At 43.3% G+C, this 22,913-nt stretch overlaps 1 protein-coding gene across 3 annotated transcripts in view; it reads left to right on the forward strand.

The window, feature by feature from the left end:
- The window catches only part of elf1 (E74-like ETS transcription factor 1), a 46,896-nt gene extending 25,812 nt beyond the window's left edge, over nt 1–21,084 (forward strand). For 2 of the 3 annotated variants that reach the window (XM_037780314.1, XM_037780313.1), the window contains exons 2-10: nt 10,083–10,390; nt 10,854–10,910; nt 13,907–14,081; nt 14,780–14,884; nt 15,004–15,162; nt 15,304–15,387; nt 16,067–16,259; nt 16,373–16,711; nt 18,234–21,084. In XM_037780314.1, coding sequence (XP_037636242.1) covers nt 10,319–10,390; nt 10,854–10,910; nt 13,907–14,081; nt 14,780–14,884; nt 15,004–15,162; nt 15,304–15,387; nt 16,067–16,259; nt 16,373–16,711; nt 18,234–19,035 — 1,986 coding nt within the window. In that variant the 5' untranslated portion in view covers nt 10,083–10,318 and the 3' untranslated portion in view covers nt 19,036–21,084. The remainder of the gene's footprint in view (nt 1–10,082; nt 10,391–10,853; nt 10,911–13,906; nt 14,082–14,779; nt 14,885–15,003; nt 15,163–15,303; nt 15,388–16,066; nt 16,260–16,372; nt 16,712–18,233) is intronic. The other variant, XM_037780315.1, reaches the window with a different exon arrangement.
- Nucleotides 21,085–22,913: the final 1,829 nt, after the last annotated feature.

The following is a 22,913-nucleotide window of genomic DNA, read 5'->3' on the forward strand; positions in this document are numbered from 1 at the left end:
AATACTGATCCGTAATATAGCAGACAAACCTGTAAACTCAATAAATAGCATTGTTTGACATAAAGATGCACTGGTACAACTTTTTCAGTCCCGATACCAATACCTGGGCTTTGGGTATCGGCCTACCGAGTACCGATCTGATATCGGTGTTTAATTAATAAACTATATGCCTCACTGTGTGGACGTGACTGGGATCATTATTTTATGTGTAGGGAAACATAAGGCTTGACTTAAACATTGTTTTCTTAACTTTGTAAATCAAAATGTGACAAATAAATGCATAGATATAAAGTTATTTATAATTAAAATAATGAATCATACACCAGCAACCTGGCGGGTGTAAACCTTTTTTTGTGATCAACTTTTTATTGAGTTTGTCAAATGAAAATCGTTGTATACAAGGTACCATAGACGAGGATTTGTGCACATACATAACAGCTTTTAACACAAACATATCACCATTGCCTTGAAAACAAATTAATAAATAATAAAAAAACTTTTTAATGCAGCACCAAATTGGTCAAAACTTAAACAGGAATTAAAATTCCAGTATATAACGTATATAGTATATAATCATAGAACTGAATTGAATATATTGTCCCTATTGTCACATATACCCAATCCAGCTATTCGAGTCGGTATCAGTGCATCCCTAGTTTGACATAGTGTTGTGTCTCTGTATGTTAAAATATAAAAATGTTGGTAAGGTATTTTTAGAGAAAGTGTTGTTATTTTGGATGTAGGGCAGTGGATAGGTTTGGTTTCTTATAGCCAGTTCCAGTCTGGATCCAGTCGTGGTTGGCAAAATACCAAGGTCTGCCACGCTCTTAACACCAACAAATCTCTTATGAAACCTTTAATCTCTCCTTGTTGTTGTTTTATTACAAAAGAATAATATAGAAACCATTTAAGTGACAGGCTTGTCATGTTTAGCCTTCCCTGGCTGTTCACTGGTTAAAATGTAAAACATCACTGGTGGTAGATTATAGATAGTAGATTATATCAGCCTTCAGACTTTAGTAATGGTAATCTTTCCCCACCGTTGATGCACCTTCTCTTCACTCCACATCTCACAAACAATATCCAGATGCTCTAATAACATTTCACAGCCTCGTGGACATGACAGCAGCAGGCACACGGCGCATCAAACTGTGATGTTTGAGGGTGCAGATGTCTTTTCTAAAAAACCTTTGCTGCAATTTCCTGTCCTGTTTTCACAACTTCAATGCTTCTTCCTATGTGTGACATGTGGCCTGTTGCCACATAATAGAAATAGGCCGCTGGGGGTAGTTTCTGACAAAATGTGCTGCATCTGTTAAGTCAAAAACGTGCCTCCTCTCCGTTTTCGGTGTTTTGGATTCATCTTGTTAAGACAGCAGTAATATAGTCAAGATGGAAATTAATGACACATGCAGTTTTGTGTGATTCCCATGGCTTCTTGTCTGTTCATACATCAACTAGGAGCTGAAGTTAATTCAGCATATGGACGTTTTATACATTGTTAATGAATGGCTTGTACTTGTGCTTTAGGGCGGTTATTCTCAGTGGCTCATAAAAAGTTTGCGGGGTGTTCTAGATGTACACTGTGTACTGATATACTCGCAATCTGACCTACAAGTGAGAACTGTGTGACAGGAACTTAGTTTGTTCTGAGAATTTCTGTAAAAGCGACTCTGTGAGGGATGTATGTAAGTATGTGTAGATGGGTGGGGGGTTAGTAACGCTGTCTGTGTTTGCACGCCTTGTGTCAGCATTGTGGGGAAGACAAGTCTGCAAATGGCAGGTGTGGCTTTGAGAGCCTCATTACATTGTCATTTAACAACCTGAGTGGAGCAGGCTTGAAAATGTGAACATCTGATGGTGTCTCATTTTAAAACAGGATTTTCAGCCTGCTCTTCTAATATATCGTATTTGTGGGTCTAAATCAAATCTGTGCTTTAAATACTTGCATGCAAAACATGTTTTCCAACTAAAAACCATAAAACGCCGTGTTAAGGTACCAGACTTTGAAAGAAAGCCGATGAATTTTCATCTTTTACGTCACTTGTGTGTCTTTTTTTCTTAAAAAAATGACTCAAACTGCTTAATCAATTATCAAAATAGTTGGTGATTAATTCAATAGTTGACAACTAATAGATTACTATATATATTTATCTTTTACGTCACTCTTGGAGATATAACTATATCATTCATGTAGGAAATGCTACCTACGCCACAAGCATCATACTGTATCTACGAGAGTAAGAGCTTGTTGTTTGAGAATCAGACAATTTTGTCTTATCTTCTTAAAAAAATACTCAAACTGATTAATCCATTATCAAAATAGTTGGTGATTAATTCAATAGATTGCTCAATCAATTGTTGCAGCTCTACATGTATATATATATTTATCTTTTTACGTCACTTGTGGAGATAAAACCATATTATTCATGTAGGAAATGCTACCTGTGTGTCATGAGTCTCATATCTACGAGGGTAATAGCATGTTGTTTGAGAAGGAAGGAGGGGGAGTTGAGAACTTTCCGCTCTTACACAGAGGAAGAAATTTTCTTCTGAGTGTGGTTTAACAGACAGGAAGCAGCAGAAACCCACTGCTCAGTGATGCTGTTCCTGTGAGTGCAAGATTCACAGGTCAGTTTGTGGGTGTTTTTTTTCTTCTAAAATATGTCACTGCTATTCCTGGCTGCCATTATTTCTGTTGTATGCCCTGAAACAAGAAAGACCAGTATGCTGTGTTATGATTAAGGGCCTGTTAGAAGAGTATATATGTACTGAATATATATATATATATATATATATATATTTTATATATATATATATTTAGGACAGAGAACATCCTGTAACGTCTCAGCAGGAAACATGCCTCTTACATATTTGAATGAAAATTGACCAAAAAAAGAAGTGGAATCTGGTCTTTGGAGACGTTTTGTCTCTGGGGACTGAGCTGTTCTCCAGACCATAATATCCTACTAAAGCTAATGTCTAATCTTTCAAAAATGTGATACCTAATAGTGTATTAGTTGGCACAAACAACTGTTGTCACAGGAAGGCACGGGCCTCGAGCCTGAGTGGAAAAGTACAAGGTTCGCAGGAGATGAGATTAAATTCCATTCTCCTTCTGAAAGCCCGGGCTGATGAGGTGACGTTTTTCTCTCAGTCTTCATTTGGCCCTGGCACAGAGCTGAGCCAAATGCCTCCTCCTTTAAGACCGACACAGTGAGTACCGGCTCGGACACGGCGCCCTTTTCGTTTTCTGTTTTTCTGATGCCCTGTGTTCTGCAGCTGCGTGCTATTATAGCCGGTGTCTGTGCCTCCCTCTGTGCCCCGTCTCTGCCATTTTACCGCCACACGCATGGTGTGGCCACAGGATTGCAGTGAAAGCACTCCTTTATGCAACATGGCGAGACATGCTGTATTGTGCAACACTGGGTGGTGATTCGAATGCACAGAAAATACTGTATACAAAAACAGTTTATATGGTGCTGACATAGTGATGAAGCAGTGGTGTCTGCCGTTGATGCAACTCCTTAATTGCTGTCTTCTTACAAGAAAATAGGGCTGGGGGAAAAAAACATACAGCATAGTATTGCAATATTGTGCGTGTATCGCTACAAAGACGTGTACAAGTATCAACCTTTTATTATATAATCTATTAACCTCTTAACATGGGCGCTATTCTGTCTTTCAGAGGTTGTAGCGGGCTCAGTTTTAAAGCTAGAGTGAAGATACTGGTGTCATATGAAACTACAAATACCTAAGAAATCGATTTGTACCCACCATGTCATGTTAGCTTGTCGGGAAGAACGCTTAATAACGCTCCAAACTTACGCTACATTTTGGTGAGGAAAAACTGGCATGGTCATTTTCAAAGGGGTTCCTTGACCTCTGACGTCAAGATATAAGATATGAATGAAAACTCTGAGATGAACAGAGTGAAACTGTATCTTATTAGATAAAACAGATGTTGACAAGCTGCATAATTTGTAGTTAAAAAAAGGTAATAAATCGCAATATGTTTAAAATCGCAATAAGATCATATTGTGGGCCCGCTTGTGATTTCCACTCCTACTAGAAACTAATTAAATTAGCACTTTTCCAACACTTCTCCTGCTATAATTCAATCAAGATTTTACCTTTTTTTGTTATCTTGAAATGTAGTATAACTGAGCCATGTTTTTACTTCACTTAGAGTTGTGTTTGAGCAGTTTTCCTTGACGTTAAAGCTGCTGTTGTTTACGTACTGTGTGTGTAGTTTAATGACATCTGTACCAAAAGGGAACTGCTGTCCAGAAATGATGACCAGGATCCTCTGATGCCTCATGTGGGCTATCACAGGGCTCCAGGAATGAGCTTGAGCCTCATATCACTGAGTCATTTCCTTTACAGGAACCCAGAGGATCCTGCAAAAACAGCATGTCTGTGCTGACAACCATTCAATAACATGGTAGTGGTAAGCCCATGCATTTTCTGCCATCTTGCACACCGGTGTTTTTCTGCACAGCTGAGTCGGGGAAAACTAAACCTTTGCGGGACCCATTGAAGGTTTTTCTGTTAGTACTGAAATGTGTCTCTCAGCGCTGAGTGATGAAGGGCTCTCTGCTTCTGTCAGTTTTGAAATCTTTGCAGGTGTTTTAGTGAGCGCAGAGAGGATTTCAGTTTTTTACCTGCGTGGGAAAAAGATTTCAAATACCAGGAATGCCACCTGCTCTCTGACATCTTTAAGTCCCGTGAGCGCCGCTGAGCAGTCGTGTCACCTGAACACATCAGCATATTTGTAACCTGAGCTGAAAATGGGCTGATAAGTAAAGTTTGCCCTGGCCCTTTTTCTCGCATCTCACAATGTTTGCACTCACCACATGCAGAGTGAGTCATTGCATAGTCATTCAATTGGCTTAAATTACCTCCTTTCATGGTCAACAATGAGCTCAGCTGAGGAGACTAAAGCGGGGGAAGCAGGGCCTTCTGGGAATGCTCCATTTGTTCATGAATCCTGACTCTAATTGGTTGTTATTGCGACTGGCAGTCACCATGCTGTAGGGGTGGAGTAGGCCAGTGTTTGCTTCATACTCCTCCTCAGTCTGCTGCACACCAGGCCCCCATATATATATATATATATGTATATATATATATATATAACAGATAGTAATCGCCGGAGGAGAGGAGATTGATAAGAAAAAATGATGTCACCGTGGTGACAGAGAAGGGTCATGATGGAGCCTTACTATCAGCTATCCATATTCGTGATTATCTTTAGGGCTTCTGACATTTATTGACCTATCGTTTAATTGAGAAAATAGTAATTGGATTAAATAATAATGAAGAAAATCGTTAGTTGCTGTAATAAAGTCGACAGAATGTCAGTCATCACAAGTTTGCAGACCCCAAGGAGTTGACCACCAACTATTTATTTTTACTTAAATTTAAAAAGCTCAATAGGATTGAGCATATTGGTGCATATTCTGCACTTCTAAGTATTTTCATGGATCAAATCATAAAGTGTAATCTGATAGGTGTCGAAACCACAGAGAAATATCATCAGCTCTGCAGATCCCCTCAGCTTTATGGAGCGTTTTTTTAGCATCTTACAGCTCATCGGAGTTGTTTCTAGACACTTGCAGACTGCTGTTTTCAGCAAAAAAAGCTCTAAAAACTAACTTACGTTACCTGCTCCGCACCAAACAGATGACAGACACAGTCAGCGACTAGTTTGTGAATATAGTGGAGCATTTAGCAGCTAAAGAGCCAGATATTTCCCCTAAGGTGTGTGGTGGAGACCAAAATGAGAGTGACTAAAAAACATAAATGAATGCTGATATTGCACCGTGTCTGCTGAATGTGTGCTTACACATTCGCCATAATAACTTCATAAAGTGATAATTAGAGCTGGGTATCGTTTAAAAATTATGATACCATTACCCTTAAAGTGATCCCAGATACCAATAGAGTACTTCACTCCATACCCATCATGTGATAGCATTCAGTTGCGTAAAAATGCCACTACCACATTTGTTTCTATCAGATGCCACAGGCATTTAGTACAGCGATACTTTCGAACGTTTTGGTGGCATTTCGACATGCAGAACTGCCAACTAAGTCAAATACACTGTGCTCGACTTCACCACACCACAGACTGTATGGGTTGTAGCTGCTGCGGTAGTGGGCCAATCACATGTTACGTTATATCGGAGAACGCTTACGGTGATTGGTTGCGACAAAGCCCATACAAATAGTCATCATTTGACTTGCAAGGTTTTGATACTACTTGGTGCCGGGTTATTTTGGTCGACACTTTAAAAGTATAGAGTACCCAGCCCTAGTGATAATGCATGCATCATAATTGTGTTTACAGCATCTTCAGCTGCTCCCAAATGGCCTAGTCATGCTGTTTCGAAACAATTTAGTGGTCATTAAGATAGTTGTCAATTAGGTTTTTAACAGTGGAAAGCAATAGGAATTACACAGAGAGAGGAATGACGTGCAACACATGTGTTTGGTTGGATCCAAACCCAGCCAGGACACCACTGTCACACATGTCATGTGGTAGATCTCTGGGTCACCAGGATGCCCCGCCTGGTAACCACACTAAAATACTCCCAAGTCTGTCAAAAGAAGGCCCCACCCATCATGAGTCACATGCAGTCTATTTGCTCTGTGGACTATTATGCATCGACTAACATCCCAGTAAAAAATCCCTCCCTTCGTCTCCTCTCCTCCTCTTCATGACGTAGTACGTTCACTTTACAACCCTGCCCCTGTGCCGGGACAAGGCAGCTGTTGTCATGTGCTCGGGGATAATGTGCAGGCTGCGTCTGACTAATGGCTGGCTCTCTCTCTTCTATCCCTGTCTGCTGTTAGCACGATGCCAACTGGGCCATTCAGATCAATGAAGAACTGACAGGAGGGATGCAGAAAATACGCACAACACGGACACAGTCTGATGCATTATAGTATGAATACATACACAGACACATGAAGTCAATTAGACACACAAATGGGAGAAAACATGGGAGGAGAATAGATTTGCAGTCTCGTTCCCGTCGTCTGATAACCCGTTAATGACTGGATGCTGATGATTTGTTCATCATTTACCCCTAGTCGTGCCTGCAGGCTCACAGGAGGACAATTTCACACTAACAGCTCCATAAATGTCCGTAAAACTAAACACAAACTGTGACAACAACAAAAGAGGATGCACGGTTACAGAGGACGCCCGGGGTTTTAGCTTCTCGGATGTGTGAGAAGGCAGCGAAGCCGGGCAGGGCGATTTCAGAGTGATCCCATATGATACAGATGGCTGCACTTCCACCTCGTCCCACATGGAGTGTCTTCAAAGAGGGCATGTGAGGGCATCTGTTGCAAATGTGTGTGTGTGTGTGTGTGTGGTCCATATGAAATTATAAATGGAGAGTCACTTAGCAGTAGGGCTGTGTATTGGCAAGAATCTGGCGATACGATACGTATACAGGTATTCAATATATTACGATACTGTAAGTAAGGTGATATAATGCGATTCTTTTAATCACATTTTCGTGAAACTGTCATAGTATAAAGACCACACCACCGTATGCATAAAATCTGAGTAAAGAAGTTGACTTTTGCAATCAGAACAGTGGGATCCGATACTTTTGATGTCTTCGATATTTTCCTAACACCCCTACTTAGCAGGCAGACTCGTGTTCACCATCATTTCTTCCTTTGTTTTGTTTTTTTGCATGATTTATACATCTCCCTCCATTTGGAAGCCTCATGCAACACATCCCCTCTTTTTCTGCTCGAGTCTGGTAATGGCTCGTCACACTCTCCCGGCGCAAACGTGCCAGGAAGACCGGGACACTGAAGAGCTCCAGACAGATGGCAGCAGCGTCCCGCTTTGGCAGAGGTGGGCATGGACGCTGCCCAGCAGAGACGGCAAGAGAGGGACTGACTGGAATGAAACACTAGCCTTCAAAAAGATTTAATTTCCCCGTCTCTTCTATCTCCCAAAGCGATGCTTTCCAGACCATTGCCACATGTTACTATTCTGTCTGGATGCTTTGCAGGAAGATAAACTAAAATCATCAAATGTGTTTTGGCCCCTGTGCTCCACACGCTGCACACGAGTTCAATGCTCCTCTATCACCTTCTCCCCCTCCACCCTTCAAAACTTCAAAACACAATTGGGCCTGGTATGCAACTCGGTCAGTCACACAGGCATTTCAAAGCAAATGAGCTCCACCCTGCAGCAGTGGAAAAAGCAGGGACGGTGTACTAAACACTGCCATCTCTTACTTCTCTACTGCTGCCAGCTCTTTGGTCTCTGGGAGAGCGGAGGGTGGGGGGTTCGTGGCCCTGGGGGTGTCCATTTATTCTGCAGCCCCTCCCGTGCTTCGGCCCTGAAACTTGCCGTTGGGTATTGGGTTGTTGGGACACACCTCAACACACACACACACACACACACACACACTAGTAACGAGCAACATGACCAGCATCTCCCTCCCCCGCTGCCTGTGATCACAGTAACTCCCCGAGGGTCAACACAGAGGGGCTTCCAGAGCATCACCAGACGAGTGATCTCTCTCGCCCATGTGTGTTTCTATGTGGAGGGAGGGTTTGCTCAGACCCCTCATGTGATCATAATATGTCATCCCCCTGAGTCTTATGATCAAGAGGGGGGTGTCTTCACTTCAGCTATGAAAAGAGAGGCGTTCGTGATGAAATCAGGACCCGAGATCCTCCTGACTGTATGTGTTGTTGTGCTTATTTTAGAGTTATTTTTCAAGCAAAAATGCCAAACGTTTGATGGTTCCAGGTTCTCAAACGTGAGAATAAGCCGCTTTTCTTAATCTTAAGTTATAGTAAATTGAACATTTTTGGGGTCTGGATTGTTTTTCGGAAAAAACAAGCTATTTGAAGATATCACCTTGTGCTCTGGGATATTGTGATCATCGTTTTTCATCGGGCTGCCCCCTCTTAGACGATTAGTCGACTATTCTGTCGTTTTCTTCTCAGTCGTCTAATATTTCTTTAGTCGATTAGTTGTTTTTTTATGCTTTTTCATGCTGAATGACTTATTTCCAATAAACTTATGAGCACATCTCTGGTAAACACAAGATCTCAAGCAGTACTTTTGTGTGAATCTCTGTGGATAAAACTCCAGATCTGTCGATTAAATCAACTAATTAATCGACAAAATCGAGTGTTTGTCGACTAAGGATTTCTTTGGTTTAGGACAGCCCTGGTTTTTCATTGCTTTCTGATGTTTTATAGACCAAACGCTTATTCAATTAATCAAGAAAATAATAGACAAATCAATTGATAGTTTGTTTCAGCTGTAGCTTATCACTTTAGCAATATCCATAGTAGCTTCAACTTTTAAGCCTCAGAGCCTGACATTAATGGATGAATGAGGTCGACCTTTTTAATATTTTGGTGTTGTTGAATTAATAATCAACTATTTTAATAATTTATTAGTCGATTTGAGTCATTTTTTTGAAGAGAAAGCTTCTTAAATGTGAATATTTATGACAGTAAACTGAATATCTTTGAGTTGTGGACAAAACAAGACATTTGAGGACGTCAGCTTGGGCTTTGGGAAACACTGATCAACATTTTTCACCATTTTCTGACATTTTATAGACCAAACAACTAATCAATTAATCGATAATGAAAAATAATCGTTAGTTGTAGCCCCTAATTAAAATGGGTAAAACTATGACCAGCATTAATTCAGTGTTAAACCTGTTGCAAAATATTTTTTGGGCGAGCACAGACGACTTTTTTTGGTCGGTCTTGACTCACTGTGTGAGTTTATTAGAGGGTATGTCAGGCGGGAAGGCAGGAATCAAACAGTGATCTGATTTCTCTGCTGAGACTTGTGGCTTTCAGAACTAGACATAGCCCAGATACGCATGTGTCCTGTGTAGGTCTGTTATTAGTTGAATGGCGAGTTTTTGAGGCCTCAAAAGTGCTCTGGGTTTTTATCGCCTCTCGCACAAGCACTGTTGCACTACTGCTCCTCCCTGCCTCTCAGTGAAATTAAACTGATCTAATATGTCTCCTGACCTTAGCCCCTATCTCTTTCTCTCTCTCTCTCTCTCTGCCAGGTGTAGATGCTCCAGGCGCAGCGGGACCCAGCCTCCGTGTCAGAGAGGGACGAGGCTGCTCCTACCTGGGCCACATCACTCCTCTGAAACCCGGCTCGTGGTGTCTCTCTCGCCCAGATTAGAGAACAGGAGGACGACGACGACGACAGGGGAGCCATTTTGTGAGGTGACGCTGAGTCTCAGGAGCCAGGAGTAGTCAGGATATTTTGGGCAGCTCCCTGCCCTCTGAACTCAACATGACGACTGCAGTGCAGCCCAGTGAACTGGTGTTTGAATTTGCCAGCAACGGGATGGACGAAATCAACCAGGTATGTATCGCACCGGAGAAACCACATTTAAAAGTTTTTTTTTAATCCAATTGTTTGTTGCTTTTCTGCATCACCGGGCTCGTAGACTATATTTTTCTATTTGGATCATCCATCTTTTCCAACCAGATCTTGTTGATAAATGTAAGATTTTATTTCATAGCAGGGCAAACCAAACTTGTGTAAACATCACGGTCACTGTGGGATTAGCTGTGGCTCAGAGCCTGTGATCTTTTTAACTGTGACAACATGTTGGGGAGCGAGGATGGAGCAGAGAGGAGGTCTTGGGAAAGAGGAGGCTGGGAGCACAGAAACGGAAAGATTGAAAAACCTGCACTGAGGTTAGGGTGCGTGGGAGGGAAAAAGGGTGGGGCCCGGGCCATGAATGTGTTTGTGGCACAAAGGTTGCTGTGTGTGTGTGTGTGTGCAAACTATGTGAACCTGTGTCTTTTCATTGCCCGGTCAGGTTTGCAGTTATCTCATCCCCACAACCGCGTCTGAATCCTGTGGAGCAGGATTGATTGTAAGTGTGGATGTATGTGTGTTTACTGGTATCTGTGTGTATCTAGAGTGACAAGTTGTCACTGGATCCCTGAATAGCACCAGTTCAGGCCTAACCTGATGGACCAGTTGCAAGGCTGTTGGAAGGGATGGGATAATTCTACTCAAAGGTCTTGCATTGTTCCTGCGCTACAGTTTTGTTCCTTTGCTGCACCCACTCAGCCTGTTATGTAAGCACTGTGCCCCTATTTACCACGTCCTGGAAATACCCCCCTAAAAAAGGAACAACATGCTACTGCAGTGGCCGTTTTCAGTCTGCTGGCTGTAAAGATTTATTTTGGCCACAATAAAGCAGAGTGAAATCATAGTTCTGTAATGATTAGCCATGCCATATTGGTTTTAAAGTCAATAAGTAGCTCTCTAAGGTGTATTATGTAATAGGGTGATACTTAGCTTTGTGATTTGACTCTTAATTTGAGATGAAAATAAACGTTTCTACATTTTCAAGCTACAGAAACAACAACATGATATCATTTCACATGCTACGTGGCGGGCGCGCTCTCAAATAACGTGCTAATGAGGATATAGAAAGTGTACAGACAGTTGGACTCATTGTGGCCGTGCAGGTAAAGCAGAAGAGAGCGGGGGTGCGGAGGGAACAGCTTGCACAGATGCTGTTGCTTTCAAAGGCAGAATGGGGAACTCAGAAATGCAAATGGACCCGATTCTTATCGCTCCCATACTAGAACCACTATTCACGTCAACAAAGAGGAAGAAGCAGTTCAAACTTATATGGTGTTCGATGTTATTTGTGTTCCACCCACGTTGAGCGCCGGCTCTCCTGAACGCCCCACCTTATTATCGCTATTTTAAACCTTTAGTGATTATCTCTCACATTGCAACATGCTTTTTCAAATCAACACTTGGTTTACATGACAAAAATAAAACTGATTTGATGGTGTTCCCAGCAAACAACATCCAAACAACAGCAGCAGCTTCATGCTTTGTCAGCAAACTGTGTGGGACTTTTCTGCGTTTGACAGGAGGAGGAAGAGGAGGAGGAGGAGGAGGAGGAGGGGTGGGGAGCTGCTGCTGTTTCAGGAGCTCAGCAGACCAATAGTCAAAATGCCTTTGTGTCTACACACATGCTTGACTCTCACTCAAGGACAGCAAACATCATTTAAGCCCAGACGAGGAGATGTGGTAGCCTCACCGTCTAGCTATCTGATAATATGTCTAGCAAAGATTAATGGAAACATTCAGCGTATGTCAACGAGACATCGACTGTAGTCAAAGCAACATTTTTATTAGCCCCTTGAGGTTTTTGCTGCGGAGATGTCTTATAGCTGTTTGTTGTTATGACAGACGCCATCTTGCGCCAGACTCGCAGTCACCTACATCATGTACAGTGGATCGGATTACTAATAAACAATCCTTGGGTGGTGTACTCTCGGTCCTGCTGCCCGGGAGGCCCAACCTTCTTAAAACACGGCGTACAAATAATGAGGTGATCTGTTAGTTTCCTGGTTAAAGTGTAGCCGAAATGGACTCCTCTTCCCACCCCCACGGCTCAAAGCCCAGACACCTGGTATGCCCCAGAGGTCCACACCAACAATGGACACTTGTGCAAAGAGACAGATAAGCCTTTATTCATGTTCCTCCTGCTGCACCTTCTCTCTACCCCGTTACGCCTTTAAATAGGTCATGGCTGTAGAAAGGGTCTTCTTAATTGATCTGGATAAAATCACCACATGATTTGATTTTGTATTAACTACTTTAAATGTGAGAGCTTTGTGATCCATCTCAGTCGTTGATGCAGCTTGTTGTTTGTAGGGCAGCGTTGTAAGTTACATCCTGATACAGGCGTGATATCAAGAAGGTGTTTGTCCGGTTATGCATACATTCATCTTTTGTTTGCACTCATATTTGACCTAAATCTTACTAATCGTTTAACTCCAGAAAACATGTTCAAAGGATGCACTTCTCTTATCCACGGTGGGCTGACAACAGTTCTGTTAAGGTGAACGTTGTATGAAAATGTGATCTGTTTCAGTGGTCTAGACACTAATACACTTAAAAGCCAAAGAAGTTCCATTAGCTTCTTGGCACTGACATGATAAAAGAAAGGTACTTTTTTGAAGTGTAGTCTGCTGCCATCTGCTGGCGGTGACTCTGAGTTGTTTCACATCAAAGCACCTGAGATGACATTTATTATGGCATAGAAATCAGGTCTTTGTATGTTTTTTATATTCTTTGAAATAAATAAATGAACAGCTGTCACTTGAGACTACTAGAGCCAGAAAAACACATCAAACTAAGAGTTTTAGAGGACCACATGATGGACTTATTCAGAGCAGGACTGAATTATTCCCCTCGTCCCTCCTCATTGACATGAACCCGGTGAGCACTCTTGACCCAGTCTGTGTTTGAGGAGCTCTCGAGTATGTTGGGCCTCTCCGTTGCTTCAATAGTTTTGGCCCGAGCTCCAGTAATTCTCCCGTCCCCCGGCTCCTTCCTGCATCAGGTTTGAGCCATGCCTGAAATGAGACGGCGAGGTTCGAATTCCCAAAGCACGTTTAGGACATGATGAAGGGGGTGCTCACCCGCAACTCACGATTGATCCATTAACATTCAATTGGGCTTATATAATTTCTGAGCATAAGATTAACTCCTCAGGAGAAGTAGGCCAAATCAAACAGCTGGTTCCTGTCTTCTTCAGCGGGTCCCCGCGGACCGCTGCAACACCACAGAAATGAGCTCTCCTCCTCCGTGCTACGTGCCGCCACATTAGCTGAAATTGAGTATGAATCTACGATATTTTACTAGGCAATAAAGATAAGGGACCAAATCTGGTTATGGCATTAATCTGATGTCATCTGGGGTTTTATAATGCATTTATGATGTGTAGTGGAGGAATTAATGGTGTTTTTATTGCATATACATGCAAAGACTGTCAGTCCCCCTGCGATGGCTGCTGTGTTACTCATACCTCTCTCTGTATCCTCTCTCTCTGTCCAGCTGGACGACCCGTCAGTATTCCCAGCGGTGATCGTTGAGCAGGTGCCGGCAGCCGATCTGCTGCAGGTCTACTCCGGCCTGGAGTCCGACGAGGTGACCAACGGCATCATGGTGGACTCCTCTCTCCACGTCGTGGAGGAGCCTTCCATCCTGGTGGGAGGGGTCGACCTCTCAGGTGAAGATGTTTTACTATCATTTAAAGGGAGCTGTGCTCAGTTAGGTGCACATACAACACACTAGTGTTCAAGTCCAGATCACAACAGTTAGTAAACATGTGGAAGACCACGTACAGCAGGAAAAATCTCAACCTAAGCCAGGCCTATGGGCGAAGTGCCAACTGTCAGGGGCCGGACATTAACATTTCATATGTCTGATCTGCAAAGCTACGAATTTAAATGTGAAAACAACACACCTTTTTCACATCTTAGTAGCTTATTGTTTTAATTAACAATGTTGCATTTAACATCTTTTTTATTCAGTTTGACTCTCCTAAATTCCCTCTGCTTAAACTTTTTAACAAATAAGTATTTCTATGCTTGTCAAGACATAATAATACTGATAAAATGATGATCTTCTAATAATCAAACAATGTAAACACCAACTTTGTGTTATGTAAGCAGGTTATTTAAATAAAAACACAATATTGCTTTTAACAGTCCATAACAGTGTGAGTGGTAACATTGATGAACAGGAATAAACTCTCTTATTGTTATTGTTTCATATTTATAAATGATCAAAGGGCCAGTAGTCCTTGCTATGCTAGCCTTCCAGCTGTATCAGACAAAAAGACTCAGACATACGAGTACCCAAATACACAAAGTAGTTCCCCACGAGGATTTCATATTGATGGATTTGTTGTCGTCTTGTGGACAGAAACAACCGTCTCTGGCCCAGAGGACAGCATGGAGACGAACGAAGCCGCAGCAGCTCTTCTTAACATGGAGTCTCCAAACAACATCTTAGACGAGAAGCGTATGAGTAAGTTATTTTGCATATTCAACTTTGATCCGACATTCATCACATTGTGAAGATACAGTATGTTCTTTCTGGTCTATTCATGGTTTGTCTGTGTTTCTGTACCTCTTGTTTATGTATAGTTCACACCTACGGCACTCTGCTGGAGTCAGACTTGACATACGCCCCTCTGAGGCCTGACCAGATGGGTAATGACCTTGACATGTCCCTAGACGAGGACACTTCATCCATGGATGAGATCCCCCAAAAGTGCCCCTTAAAACCTCAGAAAAAAACCAAAGGTAACAGCGCAGTAGTCTTCCTTCTCCTTGTTAGAACACAGGAATTATCTCTTGCACTGAAAATGCAGTCTTGTAGGTAATTGGATGATTTCACTGTGACCTCTCACCTTGTAACACACAACCCCTCAATTTGAATCATAGTGCGGAAGCCGCGGGCGGTGCGTCCCTGCTCCCCTATCACCACCCCTAACCTGCCACTCAGGAAGAAGAGCAAAGAGGGCAAAGGTAAGCCTCACTAACTCGTCCACTTCTCCGTAATGAGCCAATAAAAATCAAGGTCTCCCCTCCTCTTGTGTACGCTCTGTTTCCTCCTGTGGTGTGTGCAAACAGCAGTCCTCAACCCCTGCAGTTCGACTGGGTGGAATCTGGGCGAGTTAATGGATGAGGGGGTCTCAGAGTGCTGTGTTTCGCAGGGAAACAGAAGTGATTGCAGGCTGGAGGGCACATTGATGCTCTACCAATAGAAGCAGACTGGCGCTGCTCGATGTGAACCCTCGCTGCACCGTACAGTGTGACACACAAAGAGGAGGGGGGGCTGGGGACGGCAGGTTCAGCTGCACACATATACATCACCCTGTCACGGTGTCTGGGATTCAAGTGACTACTGGGAGCGTTGCTGTTTTTAACCACTTCTGGCCAGAGCATCTCGCAAATTAGACTAATCTACTCCCGGGCTTGGTATAATTAATTCCCTTCCAAGGCACAAATGCACACGTACACGACAATGCTTATTAGAAAAGAGCAGTTTCTCCTGCAACCCTTCAGCTGCCATATAACATTTTTAAGACTCTAAATGACTGAATGCATTATAGATGTGTATGGCACAGCTCTAAGGCCCCACCATGATGAATGTCTGATGTGCTTGGATGTTAAAAACATGATTTAATTTAGTTCCAATTTGCAGGCAACACGATCTACCTGTGGGAATTCCTTCTGGCTTTACTGCAGGATAAGAACACCTGTCCCAAATACATCAAGTGGACGCAGCGAGAAAAAGGCATCTTTAAGCTGGTGGACTCCAAGGCTGTTTCAAAGCTGTGGGGCAAACACAAGAACAAGCCTGACATGAACTACGAGACCATGGGAAGAGCTCTCAGGTAGGGGGAACATACTCTAAAGCTTCGTCAGCATGCACATTAGCTCCCGTTTAGCTCTGCAGACACGACGCCACAGCGATGATAAACATCTCCTTATCTACTTCCTCTTCTAGGTACTACTATCAGAGAGGCATCCTGGCCAAAGTGGAGGGGCAGCGGCTGGTCTACCAGTTTAAGGAGATGCCGACCGATCTGGTGGTGATCGAGGATGAAGACGTGGCCTCCGACGCCAACGTCTGCTACGGGAGTCAGAGATCTACCAACGGGCGGTCTGTGGTCCGGGGAGGGCCCAAAGGGCACGGGAGGGCTCACGGTCAACACCACGTCTCAGTGAAGCACATGAAGAAGGAGCCTCATGACGAGTATCTGTACCAGGAATCTAACGGCGAGCTCCTTCAGTCTGTCCATATGCTGCAGGCCAACCACGGGTCTATCCAAGATCAAGCTATGAGGTAGGAGAACGTCACACTGACAACAAGACTCAAGGAAGTCAAGACATAGTTCCAGCACATAACTCGTATATAAGTTGTAGATCTGTAATGTTATACAGATTAAACACACAATATGTAACGTTACATGAAGACCACCGTAGTCCTCCGACACACTTGTGAAACTGTGGTACCGCCAGCCGCCGTCTCACTTCCGTTGCTCCTAAAGTAGTGTTATGATGGTTAGGATGGCCCTTGAGCGAGGTGAACAGCGTTACCACAGTTTTTGCACTCGGCGGCTCACGTTACCGCAGTCTTATTACACGGATTTGTTGAATACTTGAGTCTGATTGGTCAATCAGGTTGTTCTACGGTCTGTTATTTCTTTATTAGCAGACCGTTGCTATGCTTTATCAGACCGTTGCTATGCATAACAGACCGTTGCTATGCATAAAGACCGTTGCTATGGACGCAGTTCTGTTGTCAGACTCTGGCGGACCAATTTTGTGTCAAATTATTGATTTCTTAAGTAAGTAGCCGTGTAATAAGCTTCTCCCTGTCAGGATTTATTTCACGACAATGACCGGCTCGCTGTACATTATCTCTTACTTTAAAAGGGAAAGCAAGAAAGCAAATAAGCATATTTCCCAAAATGTCAAACTCCTGTAGGGAGCTGCTTAATAAATGTCCTTCTGTAAAGAAAATATCATATCAGTCAGATCTTTTTAAACAAATGTCAAATATCAACATCAGTCTGGACCTCAAAAATGGAGCATCAGGCAGGATGTATTAAAACCCTGGTAGAGATGCTTTGGTAGCAGAACGTCTTTTCAGAGGAGCGCTGGAAATTCACAAATTTGAAAACCCCCTGACACACTCAGAATTACTTGAATATGACGCTCATACACAAACATCATAACAAATACACAAAAGAATTGCACTTGTCCTTGAAATTCACATCATATGACTGACTCAACCCGCGTCGACCTTTTATTAATAATGGCTGCAGCTTGAAAAGGAATTCAATTCTATCTTGAAACCTTGTCAGCTTTTCAGAAATTGAGATAAAGTGTTTGCTTGAACCTTTGATGCAGAGGGGCGGACACAGTAGCAGCAAAACACGTCTAATACAATCCAATCTAATCCAGTAGCGCTGCAGTACATACTAACTTTGCAAAGCTTCTAATGTTCATTTGTTGTCGATGTCAGAGAGGCGTTGACCCGACTCTTTTGGTATTCTTTGTTTTTATACCGCCTGTATAAACAATGTATTATCACTCATCTGGCTTCTAAAGCTGTTAAACATTGTCTGCAGTTAGGAATCAAGGAGAATAATGACTCCTGCAGTACGGCTGACAACGCCGTTTGTTATATTAATAAGGGCATTAGTTCTGCTGTTTAGGATCATAGCTGTGCGCTGGGTAACTTTCTCAACAGGGTTCCATTAAAAAATAATCCTTGTCTATATTTGCAAAGATACAAACTGAATATTCAATTACAACAGAGAAGATGAAGAGAGCATATTCAGTTCATGTTGTCTTTGCAGGGCCATCACCGCTCCGGCATCAGTTCCTATGGTCCTGACGTCTCCCGGCTCTCTGCAGTCTGTTCCCCTCACCACCGTCCTGGCCAACGGGGACTCCTGCCACTCATCCCCCCCGCGGGTCATCCTCCACACCATGCCCTCCGCCACGGCAGGCGGTAAAGACGTGCTCACCATCCAGACGGCCTCTCTCGCCGGCGGAGCCAACAACCTGCACGACGGCCTCCCTCAGCACCTCCTGGTCACCAGTCTGGGCTCCTCCACCACCACTTCCTGTTGCACTTCCCCTTCAGGAGTCATTAGCTCCACCGCTTCCAACCTCAACGGCCTCCCCCGCCTTGTCACCATTAACACGACCTGCGGGCAGACCATGGTGGCGCAGCAGCCCGGCACCGTAATTGCCACCGTGCTCAAATCCAGCGACCTCCCGGGGCTGCATGTCAAAGAGGAGATGCTGGACCCCAGCTACTTCCATTCGATGGTGAACGGTGATCCGTCACTGGCGGCACACACGTTTGACAAAGAAGAGATTGAGGTTGGGGAGGCGGCGCTGCAGTATAGGACTGTGATCATTGATACCAGTCAAAGCCAGTGCTACGAGGCGGTCAGTGAAACTTTAATTAATGGACATTTCTCCCAGAGCAGCAGCCCCGGCGAGGGCCTGACCCCCGTGGAGGAGCTGGAAGTGCGTGGGGAGATGTCTCTGCAGCCCGAGCAGGGAATCAAAGGCCTGCAGGAGCTGCCGCTGTCTGTCCAGCTGCCTGCAAACTTTATCCAGATAAAAACAGAGCCTGCGGAGGCTTAGGGCTGCAGGACATGAGCTGAACCAAAAAACAACAATTGAATCCAATTTGACCACAGTTTTCGTACCACAGTGATCTGATCACGGATCACAGCGAGGGATCTTACAGCACGTCGCTCTTAAAGGTTGCTCAGTTCAGCCTCAGGATTTATTGTTTACTCACAGATTTTGTGACCATGTGCCTAATTTTAAGAAAATCAAGGGAGTGTTTAGTTTTCTAAGAAGTCACTTTTCAGACATTAACCCCAACACATACATACATAAACACAGCAAAACACACACATATAAACACCCTCCCCCTCTAGGAGAACAGCCATTGGATAAACCAGGGATCCCTGTCTACCAAATGTGCCAGTTAGTCATTTATTTCTTACCTTACATCTCATCGGACTTGTATATTTAAAGACGCAACAAACCAAAACCGGGGACTGAATACCAAACGGTGCAATGAAATCAGACGTCTGAGAACGTGCAGAGGACGTGTGTGTTTTTATTAAATAAACTAGTTTGGATGCTGTGTCACGGTGTCCAATCCAGTGGAGGAAAAAAGAAAAAAACACACATCTCAGAGTTTAATTGAAGAGTGCCTTACAGGAAGTTCAAACAGCTCAAGACTCTTTCGTGGAAACGTCTGTGGGGATAGATGAAAAAATGGACTAAACGGCTTCTCAGACTTTTAAGAACTTGTTATTCATTTATTTTCATATAAACAAAAAAAAAAAAAGGTATGCATTCGCTCTCTATTACTCCTTGCCTTAAAAAAACCCCACTGTTTTACTATGGAAATGGGCATTTTCTGTCCAGCCAAGGACAGTCCAACATCAAAACTGTTTGTGTGGCGCTGCAGACTGGAGGCACAGCGAGATAGCGAAGGCACAAAAAGGAGAGAAAGAAAACGCAGGATAAAAGAGATTTTATCAGCTTCAGAGGCTCACATGGTTTAAATCCTGTTTATATGAAATGGAATATATATGGATCTATATATATATAAATATAAATACATATAATATACAATTGAGATTCAATTTTAAGGCCATAGTGAATTTATTTATTTTGTGAATTTCTAAATTCTGTATAAAAAAAAGGCACATTTTGTCTTCTATTTACATGTGTAAACATGAGGGAACATACAAAGAATATGAACGTTAATACCAGGAAGCTTATTTGGTATTTTTTTTAAAACATTTTTTTTTTTTCATTTGTATAGCATTCCATATAATCTGCTTTCTTGAGTTTTGCTTCATTATATTCTCTTATTGTAGATATCCTCTGTTGTGTACTGAATGTGCTTCGGTTTCTTCTTTTCAGCAGACATACCTCTTAACCTTTTTCAACAGTTAAGCTGTAGGGGACTATGCATTAAAAATAATAATAATGTATCAATCAGTATGTCTTTGAAATGATGTTTCTTTAGTTATTCGGTACAAAGACGTACCAGTGCTGTCTCCTCTCTCCCCTCTTCCTCTTGCTCTCCTGCTCTCGGGTCAGTCCAGTCTGTGCCTTTCTTTATTTGCTGTCCCACTTTGTTAAGGACCTCTCAGGCCAGCCGTGATCCAATTGGCCCCCTCGGTCCTGCAGGGGATGAAGCCGTATTGATCCTGAGTGGCATCACAGTTAAATTGGTTGTATTTTCCACCCAGACTGTAGCGGCAGAGTGAGGACGTTCAGACACACTGACCTCCATCCGCACAGGACAGGAGTTAAACGCTGCTTTACAACCCCACATCAGCCAAAAGGACTCTGGCTCTGCAAAGACACTCTGAATGTATACTTCTTGTTCATGCAAATTTGTCGACAATCAATAATTACACTGGGTTACATTTGCATAGTCTTTGAGTGGGGATTTGCTGCTTTTTTTAATTATTTTTTGGCATTGTATATATATATCTGCCTTTTCCCTGAAGCACTGTTGACTGTGAGATGTTGAGGTATGTCCACTGCTCATGTTTTTGTTGCTTCTATTGTCTTTGGGGTTGTCATTTGCCTCAGTTATGCTGAATATAGAGTAGATTTTTAAGAAAATGTACTAATTAAAAACAAAAATCTTCGTCACTGAATATCCTCTTTATTTGTTGCAGAGAGAAAAGTGGTTCTGAGGCACACAGATAAAATGTCACACAACAAAAAAACAAAATTAAACTTGGAAACAAATCGCTCGCAAGGGGTTACTCGCTAACGTCAATTAATTTCCTCTGTCGAGATAATGAAAACGAAGCATTTCTGCCTCAAAGTCGTATTGTTGGGCTGCTGCATGCAGCTTTGAGGGACATTCGACCACATGGCATTTGAAGAGGAAGGAAAAAAAAGGCGACTGTAGGGAACTGGATTGGAGCCATTAGCAGGCCAGAGACTGATTGGACTGTACTTAAGAGCACTGCTTCTCCAGTTGCTGTGGGTGGATGAATACATTAGCATGTGACGTGCCCAGAACTGAAGACAGCCGAGTCTGTCACCACAGCTTGCGGAGTGAAGTGTGTGTGTGTGTGTGGCTGGCGAGGGGAAGGGGTTACACTGACTTGGATTGATTCTGCTGGAGCATGTGTTGTGTTGATGTGTGTGTTGGATCGACTGCATGTGTGTGTGTGTGTGTGTGTGTGTGTGTTCAGGGTCGTGGAGGAGGGGTTGGTGTTGAGGAAGCTGTCTGGCAGCATGGCTTGCCTACTGTGCCGAGCTCTGTCTACACCCACATGCACAGCTGTGTACCACACAATCCAGTCTTGCCATAGGGTTAACACACACACACACACACACACACACACACACACACACACACACACACACTGACAGAAAAACACAAAGGTTCAGTCACAGCCACCACCACAACCTTCTTCACTGAGCCTTTTTGCAGGTGGGGAACCTAGTTTGAAATGAGCCTGAAATCAGCAACTCCATCACATCGATCGGCTGCCATATGGTAAGCGTAGGTTGTTATAGATTACTAAAATAATGAATGAGTACGTCTGCGCTGCTATTCCTTTGGTTAGTGAGTCAGAGACCCCTGAAGATGGAGCGAGAGCCGGGTCCTGGGAGACGAGGACTATTTCTGTGTCGCCTGCAGCCACTGACACAACGCGAGTGTTTACTGCTGTGCCATGCTGCCTCTCACAGTGGGAGCGGTTGAAGGATGACGGCTGACATTATTGTGCCTCCAGCCTGTGGCAGGAACAGTACAGGGAGAGCTTATTTAACCATCAGGTCACCAGACTGGCTGCAGCGTTACAGAGAGAAAAAGGACTTGATGACTGCAGTCTCGTGGCCATTTGCAGCCGAACGCAGTCCGTTAACTTGTCAACCTGCAGCCAAGGTTATATTTAAATAGACCCCTTATAAAATCTGAGGGTTTTCTCAGAGAAGTATTTAAGGACAGCAGGTGCATGGTTTTAAAATGTAAAAATGTGACCAAACAAAAGGCTGGTTTGATATTGCAGCAGTACACCTCCCTCTCCACTAGATGGCACTAGTAATACATGAGCCGAGCCAGTCTGGGATGGAGAGGAGCTCTTCCTTCAGGTTACTAATCTAAATACAGACACTCCTCATACATTGGTTTTTTGCTCTCCTCCGCCCCAGAATAGCAACTCATTGATCTAAATGAACGGGGAGATTATTTGAAATGAAAATAAGCAGCTGGGAGTGAAGTTTCACTGCATTTTTTTGATAAGTAACAAAAGGAATTAATTCACTTGTGAGCCTCAATGATAGTGGCCATTCCTCAGGCCAGGTAGGCGAAATCCTTTGAACTGTGCCAACCTGGTAGACGCTCCGTATATCTCAGTTTTTTTTTTTTTTCCTGCAGAGTAGTCGATCTTGTTTCCTCTCCCCATCAGAACCGTGATAAACAAGTGCTGGAGGGGGGTTTTCCTAGACAGTGTATAAAATGC

Source organism: Sebastes umbrosus, chromosome 9, assembly GCF_015220745.1.
Source record: "Sebastes umbrosus isolate fSebUmb1 chromosome 9, fSebUmb1.pri, whole genome shotgun sequence".
In the NCBI taxonomy this organism is placed as follows: Eukaryota; Metazoa; Chordata; class Actinopteri; order Perciformes; family Sebastidae; genus Sebastes; species Sebastes umbrosus.